Raw genomic sequence first — 19,394 nt, 5'->3', positions numbered from 1 at the left:
TCCTTTCTGTCTGTTTCTGTCCTGTCTGTCCAAACGGCATTTAATGTTTGCCGTGTATGTGTACTGTGATCCACCCTGAGTCCCCTTGGAGAGATAGGGTGGATTGTGGCGCAGCTGGCTGAGTGTCAGCTGCATTAAGATCACTCTGACCAAAAGGTCATGAGTTCAAAGCCAGCCCGGGTTGGAGTGGGTTTCCAACCATTGTGTAGCCTGTTGTCGACCTTTGCAACCCGAAAGACAGTTGCATCTGTCAAGTAGGAAAATTAGGTACCACCTTAAAGTGTGAGGAGGCTAAATTAACTAATTTATGAGGCCATAAAAAAAAAAGACTCCAGCAAGCACTCCAGCAAAAAGCATGCGGGGAATGCGGAAGTACTTCAACAGTGTCACAGATGGATGATGAAAGCAACAGCTCCCCTGGCGGCCAGAAAAAGTTAAATAGCCTCTGTCTATGTCTGTATATGTTGTATGTCAAAATTGGCATTGAATGTTTGCCATATATGTGTACACTGCAATCCGCCCTGAGTCCCCTGCGGGGTGAGATGAGAAGGGCGGAATATAAATACTGTAAATAAATAAATAAATAAATATAAATAAAGTGTTGTTGTTATTATTATTATTATTATTATTATTATTATACTTCAATGTTAGCAATTTGCTTTAGACCTCAGTGGAGGTGGATGCAGTATGCTTTTGGACTTCAATGGAAGCAGATGTCTTTTGGACTTCTGAATTTACTACATGTTTGCTTTGAGAAGCAGTGAGTACACTTATACAGTTTACACTTCTGTAGGAACAGAAGTATGCTTTGGATTATTGATTTTAAGAATGATGCCCTGTGTTCTCAACACAGAGAAAATACATCCGACCTGTAACTGAACTTTAATAAGAAATGTGCCTCTATGCTGAATTAATACAAGATGTTTGTGAGTAAACAAGATACGTTACTTTTTAAAGAAAATCTTGTTTTTGTTCCTGAGTGCATATTTTTAAACTAAGAGGTTTCAAGGGAGAGCAACTTCAACTTCAATTTCAAAGAAGCATTCCAAAACTCTGCTAGTGAAGTATATGTTTTTTTGTGTAGTGGCATGTCTTTGTCCCTGGCAGTTCAAAGACATGGTAACAACTGAGTTAACTATGTGCCACGACATGAATGCTTGTGAACACCACTTTTTCAAAGGGTTGACTTCTAACAAGGTCATGCCTTTCCTTGACTAGTGGTTTTCAAAAGGTGGTCTCCAGATGTTCAGGGAGATTCACATTTACCAAAAGGATATGACATCATTTTTACTTTTCAAAAAGGTTATGAATGCCATTTTTTCCAAAAGGAACTGCCAGTTCAGGACTGCATTGGGCCAAAATGTCAGATGCTATTAAGTGTAGTGCATTAAGGACAACCATCTCAGGTTGCTATTGCAGCACACAAACACATTTCCTTGTTTGGAAATTAAAACACAAATCATAGCTAAAGAAGTTAATTCCCATTACAAGGTGTAATGAGATGGCTTCTTCCTGCTAACTTAGGGCAGAGGGGGAAAGTACTTCAAGTGAATGCAGAAAAGTATGGAAGGTGAACTCTGGCACCAAAGTGACCTCCCATATTTCTATAGTATTGAGCCATTAAAGTAAGGTCAAGTTGCTTTAGTTCTACAGTGTAGATGCACCCTTAGAAAGCAAGAGGGTGGATGTTGTGTGACTTGAGCACTTCAGGATGGTGAAACAAAATTATCTGAATCTTCTATACATATTAAAAGACAATGTTTGTTTGTCTATCTTCACTTCACTTCACTTTATTTCTTAATTAGTCGCTCTCCACCAAGGTGCTCCGAGCAACTTACAATCTAAAATAGCATTTACACAATATAAAAACATTCAACATAAAAACATTCAACAGTGACTATTTGGCAAATTAGATCTGACTACTTAAATGCACAACCAAACAGCTGAGTCTTGAGTGCCTTTACAAAAGGTCGCAACAAAGGCTGTACAACAAAGGCTAGGTGAAGTGGCCCTCTGGGATTTCACAGGGAAAGAAAGGTAACAGGTGTATAAGATGAAGAGATGAAGAACACAAAGGAAAGGAGGAAGGAAGAGGGAGGGAAGGAAAGAAGAAGGGAAAGGAAGGATAGGAGAATAGAGGTAGGAGGGATGGGAAAAAGGGGAAGGAAGGAAGGAAGGAAGGAAGGAAGGAAGGAAGGAAGGAAGGAAGGAGAAGAAAAGGGGAAGGTATGAGAGGAAGGAGGAAAAAAATAGAGTGAAGGGAAAAAAAGGAAAGACAAAAGGAGGGAGGAAAGGAGGAAGAGAAAGAAAGGGGAAGGTATGAGAATAGGGAGGGAAGGAAGGAAAGAAAGAAAAAGAATGTACAATGTATCGTACTCATTGAATCTTTTTTCTCAGCCATATTGCTTTTATGTTGGTTATAATTGTGTTGTATTGTTTTAACTGATGTTTTTAATTGGTAATGTGTTTTTCTTGTTGTGTTTTAATTGTGATTTTGGGCTTGTCCCTTGTAAGTCGCCCCGAGTCCCCTAGGGGAAATGGCTGCAGGGTATAAAAATGAAGTTATTGTTGTCATCTATATAAATAAAAATGTAATGTTCGTTTGTGGGATTAACAGAATTCAAAAACCACTGACGAATTGACACCAAATTTGGACACAAGACACCTAACAACCCAATGTATGTCCTTCACTCAAAAAATTGATTTTGTCAATTGGGAGTTGTAGTTGCTGGGATTTATAGTTCACCTACAATCAAAGAGCTTTCTGAACCCACCAACGATGGAATTGAACCAAACTTGGCACACAGTTCTCCCATGACCAACAGAAAATACTGGAAGGGTTTGGTGGGCAGTGCCCTTTGGTTTTGGAGTTGTAGTTCACCCACATCCAGAGATCACTGTGGACTCAAACAATGATGGATCTGGACCAAACTCTACATGAATACTCAATATGCCCAAATGTAAACACTGGTGGAGTTTGGGGAAAATAGAATCTTGACATTTGGGAGTTGTAGTTGCTGGGATTTGTAGTTCACCTACAATCACAGAGCATTCTGAACCCCACCAACGATAGAATTGGGCCAAACCTCCCAAACAGAACCCCCATGTGGGCCACAGCAACGCATGGCAGGGGACGGCTAGTTATTAATATTATTAAAAAGAAGGTGAGAGAAAGGACAAAACGAAAGTCACAAAGACTACTATGGCTAACGTGTTGCCATGAAGACATTGTGAATCCCTCTGTGGAGATTGAGAAAGGACGGGATATAAAAGCCCTAAATAAATAAATAAATAAATAAATAAATAAATAGGCTTTCTTAGAGCTGGAGAAAGGAGAAAGTAGACAGGTAGTGGTCCCAATGACATCCAGGCTATGCTGGTTATATACATACTTTGTGTATACATGTATGTATGTATTTACATTTGTCTGTCTGTGTGTCTGTCTGCCTATTATATCTTTGAGGAGTGGGGGCCTCTGTGGACAATGGGAACGACTCCTATTTTCCTCATCCCGTCATACTAGATCATGGCTCACCTTGACGTGTAACCGGGTATCGGTTTCAAACTCCACACTGAGCCGCAGTTTCTCAACGTCTTTTGGATAATAGGCCTTTGCTTTCCTGGTCAGGAACCCCACCAGCCCCATTTCGGTCTCATTCACGTTCCCCAAGGTGTAGCTGGGGAAATCTGGGGGATAGAAGCACCAGGGCACCCCGTTGGTGCTTCCAGAGGACTGGTCACTATCGACAAAACAGCACCCTCTGGCCTCGCACAGTTCTCGCGTCACCACGGTGTTCCTTTCCGGGTAGCAGTCGAAGCGGAGGTCTTCCGGGACGGAGACGCACTTGGCCAGGGGGGGCGTCCCGTGTTGACTCCACCAAATCTGGCCCAGGACCCAAACGGTCACTCCACTAAGCAGAGCGGCCACCATCAGGAGGCCTCCACCCAGCCACCAGGCAGAGAGCTTTTGGTGGCACAGTGGTCTCCCATCCACGTTCTCCTCTCCAGCATCCGGGACTTGATTGGCATCTGTGGTCAGCTTCTGATAGGATTTCATTTTCTGTGAGCTGGGTGACAAAGGAAAAGAAATGCAATTGGAACAAGAATGAACAGAGTTACAACCCCGTTGGAAGGGGAGAAACAGACTCGCTCAGATCCGAGTAACTTCTAGGTTGGACTACTGTAAGGCATTATGCATAGGGCTGACTTTGGAGGCTATTTTGATACTTCACACCAGTTCAAAAAACAGCTTCTGAAATGGTGGAAAGGATCAAATCAGTAGAGTTGCTTTTATTTTTAAAATGTTCCTTGGCAGTCTAGCACAGGCATCCTCAAACTGCAGCCTTCCAGCTGTTTAGGCCTCCAACTCCCAAAAGCCCTAATGAGCTTGTTTAATTCTCAGGAATTCTGGGAGTTGAAGGCACAATAATCATAGAATCGTAGAATCCTATAGCTGGAAGAGACCTCACCAGCCAACCAGTCCAACCCCATTCTGCCAAAAAGCAGGAAAGATATATTAGCATTATTACATTACAATGTTATTATTTCTGTATATTAAGGTAAAGGTAAAGGTTTTCCCCAGACATTAAGTCTCATCGTGTCTGACTGGGGGTTGGTGTTCATCTCCATTTCTAAGCTGAAGAGTCAGCATTGTCCGTAGACACCTCCAAGGTAATGTGGTCAGCATGACTGCATGAAGCACCATTATATATTATTATTATTATCTTGTATTTATTGTATACATAATACATATATATAATACATATACATAACATACTTATGCATGCACATAATATATACACAATATATATATATGCGCGAACGACCTAGGAAAACAATCTAGGCTAAAACGACGGAACGAATGAGGACTAAATATGACGACACAGTTTTAAAAATTTTATTGTTCACTGGTTTGATGTTTTTAGATATAGTGTAATGTGATGTTTTAATTTTATTGATGTATGTATTTTATATATGCCAGGGGTCCTCAAACATTTTAAACAGAGGGCCAGGTCACAGTCCCTCAAACTGTTGGAGGGCCAGATTATAATTTGAAAAAAACGTGAATGAATTCCTATGCACACTGCACAGATCTTATTTGTAGTGCAAATAAACATTTAAAAACAATACAATAATTAAAATGAAGAACAATTTTAACAAATATAAACTCATTAGTATTTCAATGGGAAGTGTGGGTCTGCTTTTGGCTGATGAGATAGGATTGTTATTGTTGTGTGCTTTCAAGTCGTTTCAGACTTAGGTTGGCCCTGAGCGAGGGCCGGGTAAATGACCTTGGAGGGCCATATCTGGCCCCCGGGCCTTAGTTTGAAGATCCCTGCCCTAAACGGTTCTGGAACAGCTTACCTATCTGAACATATATCTCCTTATGAACCATCTTAGTTTGAGGACCCCTGATATATGGCATCGAATTGTGCCGATTGTTTGCCGCCCTGAGTCGCCTTTGGGCTGATATGGCTGGGGATATATATATATACACAATGTGATATCCAATATATTATTACATGATACTATGTATTAATACATGAGTCTATACATTATGTAGTATTTTAAAGGTGCATCTTGCCATCGATATATGTAGCATTTTAATGATTTATGGGATTTTATTGTGTATTTTATATTGTATCTAATAATCTGGTGTTCATGTATTTATTTATTTGTCTTGCCTTGTATGGGAAAGACCTATGGTCTAAGCATCGAATAAACTACTACTACTATGTATTAATACACTGTGATATATAACACAAATACTGTACCCTGTAATTGATAATATTTATTTACGACATTTATATGCTGCCCTTCTCACCCTGAAGGGGACTCAGAGCAGCTTACAAGATATATATACATACAATATATTATATTATTAGCATAGTACAATATCAGTATTATATATTACAATATTCCACTATACCATTATATTGTAATATTATTGTGTAATATTATATGTAATATAAATATAATTATAATATCATATTATTATTACTATTATGTTTTATATTTATTTCTTTATTCATGACTCAGAGCGGCTTACAAGATATATATACATACAATATTTTATATTATTAGCATAGCACAATATCAGTATTAAATATTACTATACTGTACTATACCATTAAATTGTAATATTATTAGTAATATAAATATATAATTACAATATCACATTATTATTAGTAGTATTATATTGTATTGCATTATAATATTATATGTATATACATTACATTATTAGAATAGCACAGCTATTGTATACATAACATGTATATATAACATATGACATTTTATATTATTAGCAAAGCACAATATCAGTATTAAATATTACTATACTGTATTATACCATTATATTGTAATATTATTAGTAATATTACATGCAATATAAATATACAATTACAATATATTATTAGTTGTATTGTATTGCATTACATTATAATATTATAAATATTATATGTATTTAGAATCATAGAATCAAAGAGTTGGAAGAGACGTAATGAGCCATCCAGTCCAACCCCATTCTTCCAAGAAGTAGGAATATTGCATTCAAATCACCCCTGACAGATGGCCATCCAGCCTCTGTTTAAAAGCTTCCAAAGAAGGAGCCTCCACCACACTCTGGGGCAGAGAGTTCCACTGCTGAACAACTCTCACAGTCAGGAAGTTCTTCCTCATGTTCAGATGGAATCTCCTTTTTTGTAGTTTGAAGCCATATATTTACAATATATTATACTACATTATATTATTAGAATAGCACAGATATTGTACACATAACACACACACACACATATATAAAACATATCATAGAATCATAGAATCATAGAGTTGGAAGAGACCTCATGGGCCATCTAGTCCAACCCCATTCTGCCAAGAAGCAGGAATATTGCATTCAAAGCACCCCTGACAGATGGCCATCCAGCCTCTTTTTAAAAGCTTCCAAAGAAGGAGCCTCCACCACACTCCGGGGCAGAGAGTTCCACTGCTGAACGGCTCTCACAGTCAGGAAGTTCTTCCTCATGTTCAGATGGAATCTCCTCTCTTTTAGTTTGAAGCCATATATTTACAATATATTATACTACATTATATTATTAGAATAGCACAGGTATTGTACACATAACACACACACACACACATATATAAAACACATCATAGAATCATAGAATCAAAGAGTTGGAAGAGACCTCATGGGCCATCCAGTCCAACCCCCTGCCAAGAAGCAGGAATATTGCAATCAAAGCACCCCTGACAGATGGCCATCCAGTCTGTGATACCCAATATATTATTACATTACATTATGTATGAATATATTGTGATATATCACACAAATACTGTAGCCTGTTTGATAATATATTGATATATTACAATACTCAATATACGGTCATCTATTTGGTTGTCACCTTTATTAAGGCTGTATTCCAACACGTGTGCTATCCATACATGCGCATGCGCAAACACTTCCCCCACTCTCCCGCGCTTAGTTTTCCCCTTGAATGAAACAGACCCCACAAATGGGCGTGGCTACCTTCGCCAGCTCCGAGGTGATTGGAAGGAAACGAAAGCAAGGGCGGGGCGGAGAGACTGAGAAGGGGCGTGGTTTTGTTTCCCCCCTCCTCTGACGTCAGACTGTGGCGAGTAGTGACATCCCAGCCCGGAAAACAAGCCCGGAGCGCGCTGATTGGCTGGCGGAAAAAAGGGGGCGGAGCCACCCGCGCGCTTGTTGCTGTTTGGTGTTTTTTTTTTTTTTCAAAGTAAGTGCGCGAGGCTGCGAAGCGGACGGGCAACGGCGGAGCTCCTCGCCGTATATGTCCTTCTCTGGCATATAGTTTCGGTTTCCCCCGCTTCTGAGCTCGGGTAAGTCGGGAGGCTAGGCCTCGTTCGGTTCGGGAGGGAGAAGGGAGCGGGGACGGAAGGGAGGCCGGGCTCCTGAGGGAAGAAGGCTGAGGGCCTCGCCTGGCTCGATGGCGCATGCGCACATTGGCAAGGGAGGAGTGAGGCGGGGAAAGAGGGGGAGTGGCTTAATTGGGAGGGGCTAAAAGAGAGAGAGGAGGAGGAATTTGCTGAGTCATGCTCTCTCTGCAGGGTCGGGGAAAGAAGAAGGGGAGGAGTTTGCTGAGTCACTGCCTTTGAGAGCACGTGTTCCAAAAGTCTCCATAGGAAAAAATGGACAAACTCACTCTTGTTTTATATTACTGCAATATTATATTTTGGATAACACTAATATAAGATAATACTGTATTTCATATATAAAACAATTAATATTATAATATTAAATATTGTATATAATATTTAATATTATATTGTATATAATAATAATAATAATAATTATTATTATTATTATTATTATTAAACTTTATTTGTACCCCGCTAGCATCTCCCGCAGGACTCGATGCAGCTTACAAAGGCCAAGGCCTCAACACAACAACAGCAAAACAATAACAATACAATTTAAAACAAATTAAAACAAGCAATAACAAAACATTACATCATTATGCAATAAAAACCAGGGCCGGGCCAGTATTTATTTATCGTGTCATCCGCAACCAGAACATTGTATTACATTTCTAACAAAACAAACAAACAGATAAAAAAAAACCCACAGATTTTGCAAACTTGGTAGCTGATTAATTGTCCTTTGACCAGTATCTGGCCACTTGGAGTGCCTCTGGGGTTGCTGCAAGAAGGTCCTCCCATTGTGCATGTGGCAGGGCTCAGGTTGCATTGCAGCAGGTGGTCTGTAATTTGCTCTTCTCCACACTCGCATGTCGTGGATTCCACTTTGTGGCCCCATTTCTGAAGGTTGGCTCTGCATCTCGTGGTGCCAGAGTGCAGTCTGTTCAGCACCTTCCAAGTCACCCAGTCTTCTGTGTGCCCAGGGGGGAGTCTCTCATCTGGTATCAACCATTGGTTGAGGTTCTGAATTTGAGCCTGCCGCTTTTGGACTCTCGCTTGCTGAGGTGTTCCAGCGGGTGTCTCTGTAGATCTTAGAAAACTATGTCTGGATTTAAGTCGTTGACGTGCTGGCTGATACCCAATCAGGGGATGAGCTGGAGATGTCTCTGCCTTGGTCCTTTCACTATTGGCTGCCACTTCCCAGCGGATGTCAGGTGGTGCAATACCGGCTAAGCAGTGTAATTTCTCCAGTGCTGTAGAGTGCAGACACCCTGTGATAATGCGGAATGTCTCATTAAGAGCCACACCCACTGTTTTAGTGTGGTGAGATGTGTTCCACACTGGGCATGCATACTCAGCAGCAGAGTAGCACAGCGCAAGGGCAGATGTCTTCACTGTATCTGGTTGTGATCCCCACATTGTGCCAGTCAGCTTTCATATGATATTGTTTCTAGCACCCACTTTTTGCTTGATGTTCAGGCAGTGCTTCTTGTAGGTAAGAGCACGATCCAGAGTGACGCCCAGGTATTTGGGTGTGCTGCAATGCTCCAGTGGGATTCCTTCCCAGGTAATCCTCAGAGCTCGGGATGCTTCTCTGTTCTTGAGGTAAAAGGCACATGTCTGTGTCTTAGATGGGTTGGGGATCAGTTGGTTTTCCCTGTAATAGGCAGTAAGTGCACCTAGAGCTTCAGAAAGCTTCTGTTCTACCACCTCAAAGCTCCTTGCTTGAGTGGTAATGGCACGGTCATCAGCATAGATGAAACTCTCTGTCCCTTCTGGCAGTGGCTGGTCATTTGTGTAGATGTTGAACATGGATGGAGCAAGCACACTCCCCTGAGGCAGGCCGTTCTTCTGTTTCCGCCATCTGCTTCTCTGGCCCTGAAACTCAACAAAAAAGCTCCTGTTTTGTAGCAGGTTTCCTATGAGGTGGGTGAGGTGGTAGTCCTTTGTGATATTATACATTTTTATGTATAATAGTAATATAAGTTAATACTATATTTCATATATAAAATATTTAATATTATAATATTAAATATTATATTGCTTATAATAATAATAATAATAATAATAATTATTATTATTAAACTTTATTTGTACTCTGCTAGCATCTCCCGCAGGACTCGATGCGGCTTACAAAGGCCAAGGCCTCAACACAACAGCAACAGAATGATAACAATACAATTTAAAGCAAATTAAAACATAAGCAATAACAAAACGTTACATCATTACGCAATAAAAACCGGGGCTGGGCCAGTGATGGGTACAGGTTAAAAAGTGCTGGGTGTGAGAGGTAATATGTTGGCATTCTGGGCAAGTGCAATGTGCAGAGAGTCTTAAACTCGAATAAAGTGCTTCTGGGACGTAGTGCTGGAGATTATCCTATTCTGGAAAGGCACATCGGAATAGCCAGGTCTTCAAGCTCTTCCTAAAGACTGCCAACGTGGGTGCTAGTCTAATGTCTTAGGGGAGGGTGTTCCAGAGTCGGGGGGCAACCACAGAGAAGGCCCTGTCCCACGTCCCCACCAAACGTGCCTGTGATGCAGGTGGGATAGCAAGCAGGGCCTCTCCGGATGAACGAAGGGAGCGCATGGGTTCGTACACGGAGATGCGGTCATGCAGGTGGGCAGGTCCCAAACCGTTTAGGGCTTTGTAGGTAAGCACCTGCACCTTGAATTGGGCTCGGTAGGTAAATGGCAGCCAATGGAGCTCCTTAAACAGGAGGGTTGACCTCTCTCTGTAAGGAGCGCCAATTAACATCCTGGTTGCCACCCGTTGAACCGGTTGGAATTTCCGAGCCGTTTTCAAGGGCAGCCCCACACAGAGAATCCTAGAGTTGGAAGAGAGCCTGCTTAAAAGCCTCAAATAATATTTCATATATAATAATAGTAATAATAAAACTTTATTTATACCCCGCTACCATCTCCCCAAGGGACTCGGGGCCGAGCCCACAATACATCAGTAATACAAACAATAACAACAATAATACAAGCAATAATATAAAACTCATAACAAAGAATAAGCAATAGACATTAACAGTGACACATGGCTGGGCCAAATGTAATAATTAAAATTTAAAAATAATGCTGAGCATGAACAGGTGAAATATAACTAGGATAGAGTTTCCGGAGAGGGATGGGGCATGCAGAGATCCTAGATCATTAATAAAGTGCATATAAGGACATATTGCTGGGAGATTATAATAATAATAATAACACTTTATTTGTACCCCGCTACCATCTCCCCAAGGGACTCAGTGCGGCCTACATGAGGCCGAGCCCAAACACAACAATACAAGCAATAATCACAACAATACAATCAGTTAAAATAAAACATAAACATATAACATTATCAATAAGACAACATACAATTAAAACTATGGGAAGGCCAAATGTAAAATTAAAATTGGAAATAAGATTCCTTATTCTGGGAAGGCACACTGGAACAACCACGTTTTCAGGCTCCTCCCAAAGACTGCCAGAGTTGGGGCATGCCTGATGTCCTTGGGGAGTGAGTTCCAGAGTCGAGGGACCACCACCGAGAAAGCCCTCTCCCTCGTCCCCACCAGTAAACTTCCGGTTCCGGTTATGGTGGCTGGCAGCAAAAACGCTGCACTGCTCAGCCAACTTTGCAATCGGGAAGAATCCTGAGCCTCCCCCCCACCTACCATCATCATATCGAAGGGAGAGAGGAACCCCAAGCCTCGAGCCCCCGATAGAGGGGCAGGAGGCTGGTAAGGAGCCAGGGAAGACCGGAAAACAAAGGAAAAAGTGGGGAAGCGGAGAGGAGAAGGAAACTCCCGCCGCCATCTTACCGCGGCCTACTGGCATCGTTGTCTTGCCGCGGCCTGCCGGACCGCCGCTGTTGCTGCTTTTTGGCCTCGCCGCTGTTGCCTGGCCCCCACTGCCACAGCTGGTAAGGAGACCATCGTGGGGTTACCGGGCCGTTGGTCGCCGCCGTGTCGGCCGTTTAAAGGAGGGACGCTAGGCCGCCATCCACCGCGACCGAGTGCGACCGAGTACGGCTGGGCCAGAAGGGGAGGCCGAGGGCTGCCTGGCCCCCTCCATCCCCCGCTGGGCTGCCAAACCACCGCCTGGCCTCCTCTACCCCTGCCGGGCTGCCATACCACCGCCGCCGCCGGACCGCGGGGTGGAGAAGCCGGACGCAAGGCCGCCGCCGCTGAGCGACCGCTGCCGGACCGCTATACCGCTTCATCGCCGGTCGCTGGGTGGGGAGGCCGGGCGCTCCCTGGCCTCCACAGCCGCTGCCGGTGGGAAAGTGCCGACGCTGAGCCGCGGCGGGGCCGGGAAGCTGTTTCCACCTCCGGGCGAGTCCGGGAGTCTGCCCCCACCTTCGGGCGAGTCCGCCCCTGCCTCCATCTTCAGGCGGGCCCGCCCCTGTTCCTCCATCTTCAAGCGAGTCCACCCCGCCGACATAGAGGCCAGGATCCTGGAGGAGCTGCCCGGTGAGGATCATCGTGTGCCGGGCGGCTGGGGCTGTTCCACCTTTAGGCGAGTCCGCCCCCACTTTCCAGCTTTAGGCAAGCTGCACATCATCCGGGCGAGTCTACCTCACTTTTCCATCTTGGGGTGAGTCCCCCCTGCAGGCATAGAGGCCGGGTTCCTGGGGAACCACCCCGGAAGAGATTAACGTGCGTTGCCTGGCCTCATCGCTGACTGGCCTCATCGTGACTCCTACAGGGGCCTATGTGTAGACCGCTGTTGTGGACCTTTTGCTGGCCATTCACTATAGATTCCTGCGTAAACCTGCAAGTTGGCTTTCTCGCTGAGCAAAGTGTGACTGACTATCTGTGCTACCCCACCCCCGAGTTACCAACTCCGGAAGCCCATCCGCTGGCTTACAATCCGTCTAGAGACTCTGGGGTCATGGCAATATTTTAATTAACTACCACCACTACCACCCATAAGAGGGAGTCGTATAATACCAACCAGCTCATTCCTAGTAGTCATCTGTTGTCATCTGCCATCTGAAATAGAATAGAGCACTTAGGCGCCTGTCATCGATTGCCAGTTTGCACCAGCACCTACGCCCCTTCCCTGTCCCTCTGTGCCGCACTTTATTATCGCTAAGTAGAGCACTTTAGATCTAGAACTTTATTTAGACTTGCACTTTATTAATGTGCCTTTAGACCTTGCACTCTGTTAACGTGCCTTATGAATGTATGCTGCTGCTAACCAACTACGACCATTACGATCACTGATGAATTGCTCCTAATTCTATGCACTTTATGAACTGTTCAATTGTAGTAGTCGGAACATCAATTACCACCTGTATTGCTGCTACTCATGTGGTCCCCTGCCCCCCTTTGTGTATTGTTCCTGTTGCTTTGTTGTAGCGGAGGGGGCAGAAGGGGTGGTGTTCTGGAGCCTGTGATCGGAGATGTGGTGGGGAGGGGGGAGGAGGGGGAGAGGGGATGTTGGCAAGAACCTATAAGCCTAACAACAAGCGTAGGAGAAAGTAATCGTATGGCTTGGAACTGCGGCATGGAGGGGGGGAGGTGTTCCACTAGCCGAGGGGCCCCCATAGAGGTCGTGGTGGGAAGGAGGAGATGCGGGAGAAGGAGACCTCAAATTCGGCTTAATTCGGACCGCTCATCTAAATTAACCATTCCCAACCGGTCTCCTAAGGTAAATTGGTGTAACCAGGTGAGCGGGCCCTCTGGCTTGAAGGTGGTGTTGTTGAACGCCAGGTCTGTCAACGGAAAAACAACTTGGATCCAGGATTTAATCCTGGAGGAGCGGGCAGATCTGGCGTGCATCACGGAGACCTGGCTGGATGAAGCGGGGGGCGTAAACCTCTCCCAGCTCTGTCCTCCAGGTTTCTCCGTGCAACACCAACCAAGAGCCGGAGGACGGGGAGGCGGTGTCGCAGTGGTCTATAGAGATTCCATCCATCTAGCCAGGAGCCCCATCCCGCAGACCACAAATTTTGAATGTGTCCACCTGAGGGTGGGTGACCGGGACAGAATAGGGATTCTGCTAGTGTACCGTCCACCTCGCTGCACTACAGTCTCCCTACCTGAGCTAGCGGGGGTGGTCTCGAGCCTGGCGGTGGAGTCCCAACGGCTTCTTGTGCTGGGGGACTTCAACATCCACGCCGAGGCAACCCTCACAGGTGCGGCTCAGGACTTCATGTCCGCCATGGCAACCATGGGGCTGTCCCAACGAATAACTGGCCCCACCCACTGTGCTGGACACACATTGGACTTGGTTTTCTGCCAGGGATGGGAGCAGGGTGGTGGTGTGGAGGAGTTGTCTATCTCTCCGTTGCCATGGACCGACCACTTCCTGATTAGATTTAGGCTCACTGCGCCCCCTAACCTCCGCAAGGGTGGAGGACCCATTAGGATGGTCCGCCCCAGGAGGCTAATGGATCCGAGTGGATTCCTGACGGCTCTTGGGGAGTTTCCCGCCACCGCGGTAGGTGATCATGTCGAGGCCTTGGTCGCTCTCTGGAATGGGGAGATGACCAGGGCTATTGACAAGATCGCTCCGGAACGTCCCCTCTCAAGTAACCGAGCTAAACCAGCCCCTTGGTTCACTGAGGAGCTGGCAGCGATGAAGCGAAAGAAGAGGGTTCTAGAGAGCGTGTGGCGCTCAGACCCAAGCGAGCCAAACCGAACACGGTTTGTGTCCTTTTTAAGGGCATATGCCGCGGCAATAAAAGCCGCAAAGAAAACTTTCTTTGCGGCCACTATTGCGTCTGCAAAAAACCGTCCGGCGGAGCTGTTCCGGGTTGTCAGAGGTCTTTTAACTCCCCCTACTTCAGGTGGGAGCCCTGACAATTCGGCAGCGCGCTGTGAAGCATTTGCTCGGTTCTTTGCAGACAAAGTCGCTTTGATCCGCTCTGGGCTGGACGCCACATTAGATGCAGTCTCTGTGGATGTGACACAAGCACCTGCTTGTCCGATTTTGTTGGATTCTTTTCAGTTTGTGAAACCCGAGGATGTGGACAAGGTACTTGGAGGGATGAGACCCACCACGTCCATCCTAGACCCCTGCCCATCCTGGCTTCTGAAGGAGGCCAGAGGGGGATTGGCCGAGTGGGTAACGGTGGTGGTTAATGCCTCCCTTCGGGAAGGCAAGATTCCAGCGAGCCTAAAACAGGCTGTTATAAAGCCGCTGTTGAAGAAACCATCACTTGACCCCACTAAATTGGACAACTTTCGGCCTGTTTCCAATCTTCCCTTCTTGGGCAAAGTCATGGAAAGCGTGGTGGCCTCACAACTCCAGGTATTCTTGAGAGACACGGATTATCTGGATCCGGCACAGTCTGGTTTCAGACCGGGACATGGTACCGAGACGGTCTTGGTCGCCTTAGTGGATGATCTGCGCCGGGAGCTAGACAGGGGGAGTGTGTCCCTGTTGGTGCTCCTGGACCTCTCAGCGGCCTTCGATACCGTCGACCACGGTATTCTTCTGGGGCGCCTTGCAGAGATGGGTCTTGGGGGCACTGCTCTGCAGTGGCTCCGGTCATTTCTGGAGGGTCGTACTCAGAAGGTGTTGCTGGGGGACTCCTGTTCAACGCCACAGCTGTTGACCTGTGGCGTTCCTCAGGGTTCCATCTTGTCCCCCTTGCTGTTTAACATCTACATGAAGCCGCTGGGTGAGATCATCCGGAGTTTCGGGGTGCGGTGTCACCTGTACGCAGATGACGTCCAACTCTGTCACTCCTTCCCACCTGCTACTAAGGAGGCCGTCGAAGTCCTGAACCGGTGCCTGGCCGCTGTAATGGTCTGGATGAGGGCGAACAAACTGAAACTAAATCCAGACAAGACAGAGGTACTCCTGGTCAGTCGCAAGGCCGAACAGGGTATAGGGTTACAGCCTGTGCTGGACGGGGTCGCACTCCCCTTGAAGGCGCAGGTTCGCAGCTTGGGTGTGACCCTGGACTCATCGCTGAGCCTGGAGCCTCAGGTTTCAGCGGTGACCAGGGGAGCATTTGCACAGCTTCGGCTCGTGCGCCAGCTGCGCCCGTATCTTGGGAAGTCTGACTTGGCCACGGTGGTACATGCTTTGGTCACATCCCGCCTCGACTACTGCAACGCTCTCTACGTGGGGCTGCCCTTGAAGACGGCCCGGAAGCTTCAGCTAGTCCAACGCGCGGCAGCCATGTTGTTAACGGGAGCTGGACGCAGAGAGCATACAACGCCCCTGCTGTCCCAGCTCCACTGGCTGCCGATTCGCTACCGGGCCCAATTTAAGGTGCTGGTGTTATCCTACAAAGCCCTAAACGGTTCCGGCCCAAAATACCTTGCAGACCGCATCTCGGCCTACGAGCCCACGAGGGCCTTGAGATCATCCGGAGAGGCCCTTCTCTCGGTCCCGCCTGCCTCACAGGCACGTCTGGCGGGGACGAGAGAGCGGGCCTTCTCGGTGGTGGCCCCCCGGCTGTGGAACACTCTCCCTGTTGAAGTTAGACAGGCGCCCTCCTTGATGGCCTTTCGTAGGGGCCTGAAAACATGGCTCTTCGAGCAGGCCTTCAACTGAGTGTATCTTGAAACGACACTGGAATGAACTAAGACGATGAATTTTGGCTATGACCCCAGGACTTGACGAAGCGGATTTTTAGTATAAGTATATGTTATGTTGTATTGTCTGGTTTGTATTGTCCTGATTTATTGTACACTGTCCTTTTCTGTTGTTGTTCACCGCCCCGAGTCGCCCTCGGGCTGAGAGGGGCGGTCAATAAATGCAAGAAATAAATAATAAATAAATAAATAAATAAATAAATTGCACCTGCGAAGGAGGTGGGAGCGCAAGCAGGGCCTCTCTGGATGATCAAAGAGATTGTGTGGGTTTGTACACAGAGATGCGGTCACGCAGGTAGATGGGTCCCAAACTGTTTAGGGCTTTGTAGGTAAGAACCTGCGTCTTGAAGTATAAAATATTATATATATATAACATATTTAATATTATATTATATATAATATTATAGAATCCTAGAGTTGGAAGAGAGCCTCTGCTGAAAAGCCTCCAAATAATATTTCATATATAAAATATTTCATATATTTAAAATATTTAATATTATATGTAGATATTTATGAAAAATTTAGTTAAAATTACTTTTTTTACTGAAGTTATTAAAATTTGAGACTGCAGCATCTGTGGTGTAGGGAGCTCATCTGTAAAGCAAAGATACACCCCCCCATGAAGCAGCATCCACATTCTAGAATTTCTCCACAAAAAGTACTAAAAGAAAAAGGGAAGAATCCTACAACTGTCCCCTACTGCCACAAAATAAACATATTTTTAAATACATATATCTATATTGTGGGGTTTGGGGTCTTCAAGAACGACAGTTTGGATGTCTGTCACCTACAGTTTTTGCAAATACATGGACAGAGAGCAGACTTCTAGATCAGTGGTTCCCAATCTTTTTTTTTTTTTTACCAGGGACCACTTTGACCAGGGACTGCTCTCCAAAATCAGTACCAAAAGAGTTACGAAACAATTTTTGGTCGACCTTAAATTTGGTTTGGTTGTTTGGGGTGTTGATTCTGAAAATTGCATTGGATAGACCACATCAGTTCTAATTTCTGATACAGAACATATGCCAGCCAGTCATCTCTTGCCCACAGAAAACTATATTTAATAATCTAGAGCTGATGTGGTAGTAGTAATCTTTTGTGGGTGGTCAGCCTCTCCCCTCCCAACATCCCTGTAGCCTTGGAACTATAAGAGAGTTTCGCAAGAGCAGTCATTCTCATTGGCGCATGGTTTTAAGGCAAAGGTGTAGTAATAGTGAGGTCGCGGACCATATTTTCGTTCTTGGGTACCACTAGTGGTCTACAGACCACAGGTTGGGAACTATTGCTCTAGATCAGGGGTCCTTAAACAAAGGCCTGGGGGCCAGGTACGGTCCTCCAAGGTCGTTTACCCAGCCCTCACTCAGGGTTAAACTTGAAAGCACACAACAACAACAATAATCCTATGTCATCACCACGCTAAAACAGTGGATGTGGCTCTTAATGAGACATGCCGCATTATCACGGGGTGTCTGCGCCCTACACGACTGGAGAAATTACACTGTCTAGCCGGTATTGCACCACCTGTCATCCGCCGGGAAGTAGCAGCTAATAGTGAAAGGACCAAGGCAGCGACATCTCCAGCACATCCCCTGTTTGGGTATCAGCCAGCACGTCAACGACTTAAATCTAGAAATAATTCTACAGATCTACAGAGACACTCGCTGGAACACCTCAGCAAGCGAGAGTCCAAAAGTGGCAGGCTCAAACCCAGAACCTCAATCAACGGCTGATACCAAATGAGAGACTCCCCCCTGGGCACACAGAGGACTGGGCGACTTGGAAGGCGCTGAACAGACTGCGCTCTGTCACCACGAGATGCAGAGCCAATCTTAAGAAATGGAGCTACAAAGTGGATTCCACAACATGCGAGTGTGGAGAAGAGCAAACCACTGACCACCTGCTACAATGCAACCTGAGCCCTGCTACATGCACAATGGAGGATCTTCTTGCGGCAACACCAGAGGCACTCCAAGTGGCCAGATACTGCTCAAAGGACATTCAATCAACTACCAAGCTTGCAAACTTTGTGTTTTGTCTGTTTGTTTGTTTGTTTTGTTAAAAATGTAATACAAATGTCTGGTTGCTCCTGACACGATAAATAATAATCAGCCAAAAGCAGGCCCGCACTTCCCATTTAAATACAAATAAGTTTAGATTTGTTAAAATTGTTCATTTTAATTATTGTATTGTTTTAAGTGGGGGTTTGCACTACAAATAAGATATGCGCAGTGTGCATGGGAATTCAAATTATGTTTTTTTCAAATGAAAATCCGGCCCTCCAACAGTTTCAGGGACTGTGACCTGGATTGCTGATTAAAAAGTTTGAGGACCCCTGCTCTAGTTGGTTTTGAGCTGCTATTCTGTCAGCCCCAGTAAAGACAGCCAGTGATGAGGAATGCTGGGGATTATAGTTCATCAACACCCAAGGGTCCAGAAATTGGCATCCCATCTCTATCCATTGTGAAGATACATGCTGTCAGTCCCTTAAGAGGTAGAATCATAGAATCAAAGAGTTGGAAGAGACCTCATGGGCCATCCAGTCCAACCCCATTCTGCCAAGAAGCAGGAATATTGCATTCAAATCACCCCTGACAAATGGCTATCCAGCCTCTGTTAAAAAGCTTCCAAAGAAGGAGCCTCCACCACACTCTGGGGCAGAGAGTTCCACTGCTGAACGGCTCTCACAGGAAGTTCTTCCTCATGTTCATATGGAATCTCCTTTCTTGTAGTTGGAAGCCATTGTTCCTTTGCGTCCTAGTCTCCAGGGAAGCAGAAAACAAGCTTGCTCCCTCCTCCCTGTGGCTTCCTCTCACATATTTATACATGGCTATCATATCTCCTCTCAGCCTTCTCTTCTTCAGGCTAAACATGCCCAGCTCCTTAAACCGCTCCTCATAGGGCTTGTTCTCCAGACCCTTGAATGTGCCCTCCTCTGGACACATTCCAGCTTGTC

The 19,394-nt window shown here is 45.5% G+C and overlaps 2 protein-coding genes across 2 annotated transcripts in view; one reads left to right on the top strand and one right to left on the bottom strand.

Moving 5' to 3' along the window:
• LOC132782142 (lysosomal alpha-glucosidase-like) overlaps positions 1-19,394 on the bottom strand; it is a 66,887-nt gene that overhangs the window by 41,146 nt on the left and 6,347 nt on the right. Inside the window, exon 2 of the mRNA XM_067473023.1 lies at positions 3,536-4,067. Coding sequence (XP_067329124.1) covers positions 3,536-4,057 — 522 coding nt within the window. The 5' untranslated portion in view covers positions 4,058-4,067. The remainder of the gene's footprint in view (positions 1-3,535; positions 4,068-19,394) is intronic.
• Positions 7,627-19,394, top strand: part of LOC132782144 (transcription factor MafK) — a 39,433-nt gene continuing 27,665 nt past the window's right edge. The window contains exon 1 of the mRNA XM_060786852.2: positions 7,627-7,854. The gene's annotated coding sequence lies outside the window, so the exon portion shown is untranslated. The remainder of the gene's footprint in view (positions 7,855-19,394) is intronic.

The sequence above is a fragment of the Anolis sagrei genome, chromosome X, assembly GCF_037176765.1.
Source record: "Anolis sagrei isolate rAnoSag1 chromosome X, rAnoSag1.mat, whole genome shotgun sequence".
Classification (NCBI taxonomy): domain Eukaryota; kingdom Metazoa; phylum Chordata; class Lepidosauria; order Squamata; family Dactyloidae; genus Anolis; species Anolis sagrei.
The sequence above is the reverse complement of the archived record's forward strand: the minus strand, read 5'-3'. Positions and strand labels throughout refer to the sequence as shown.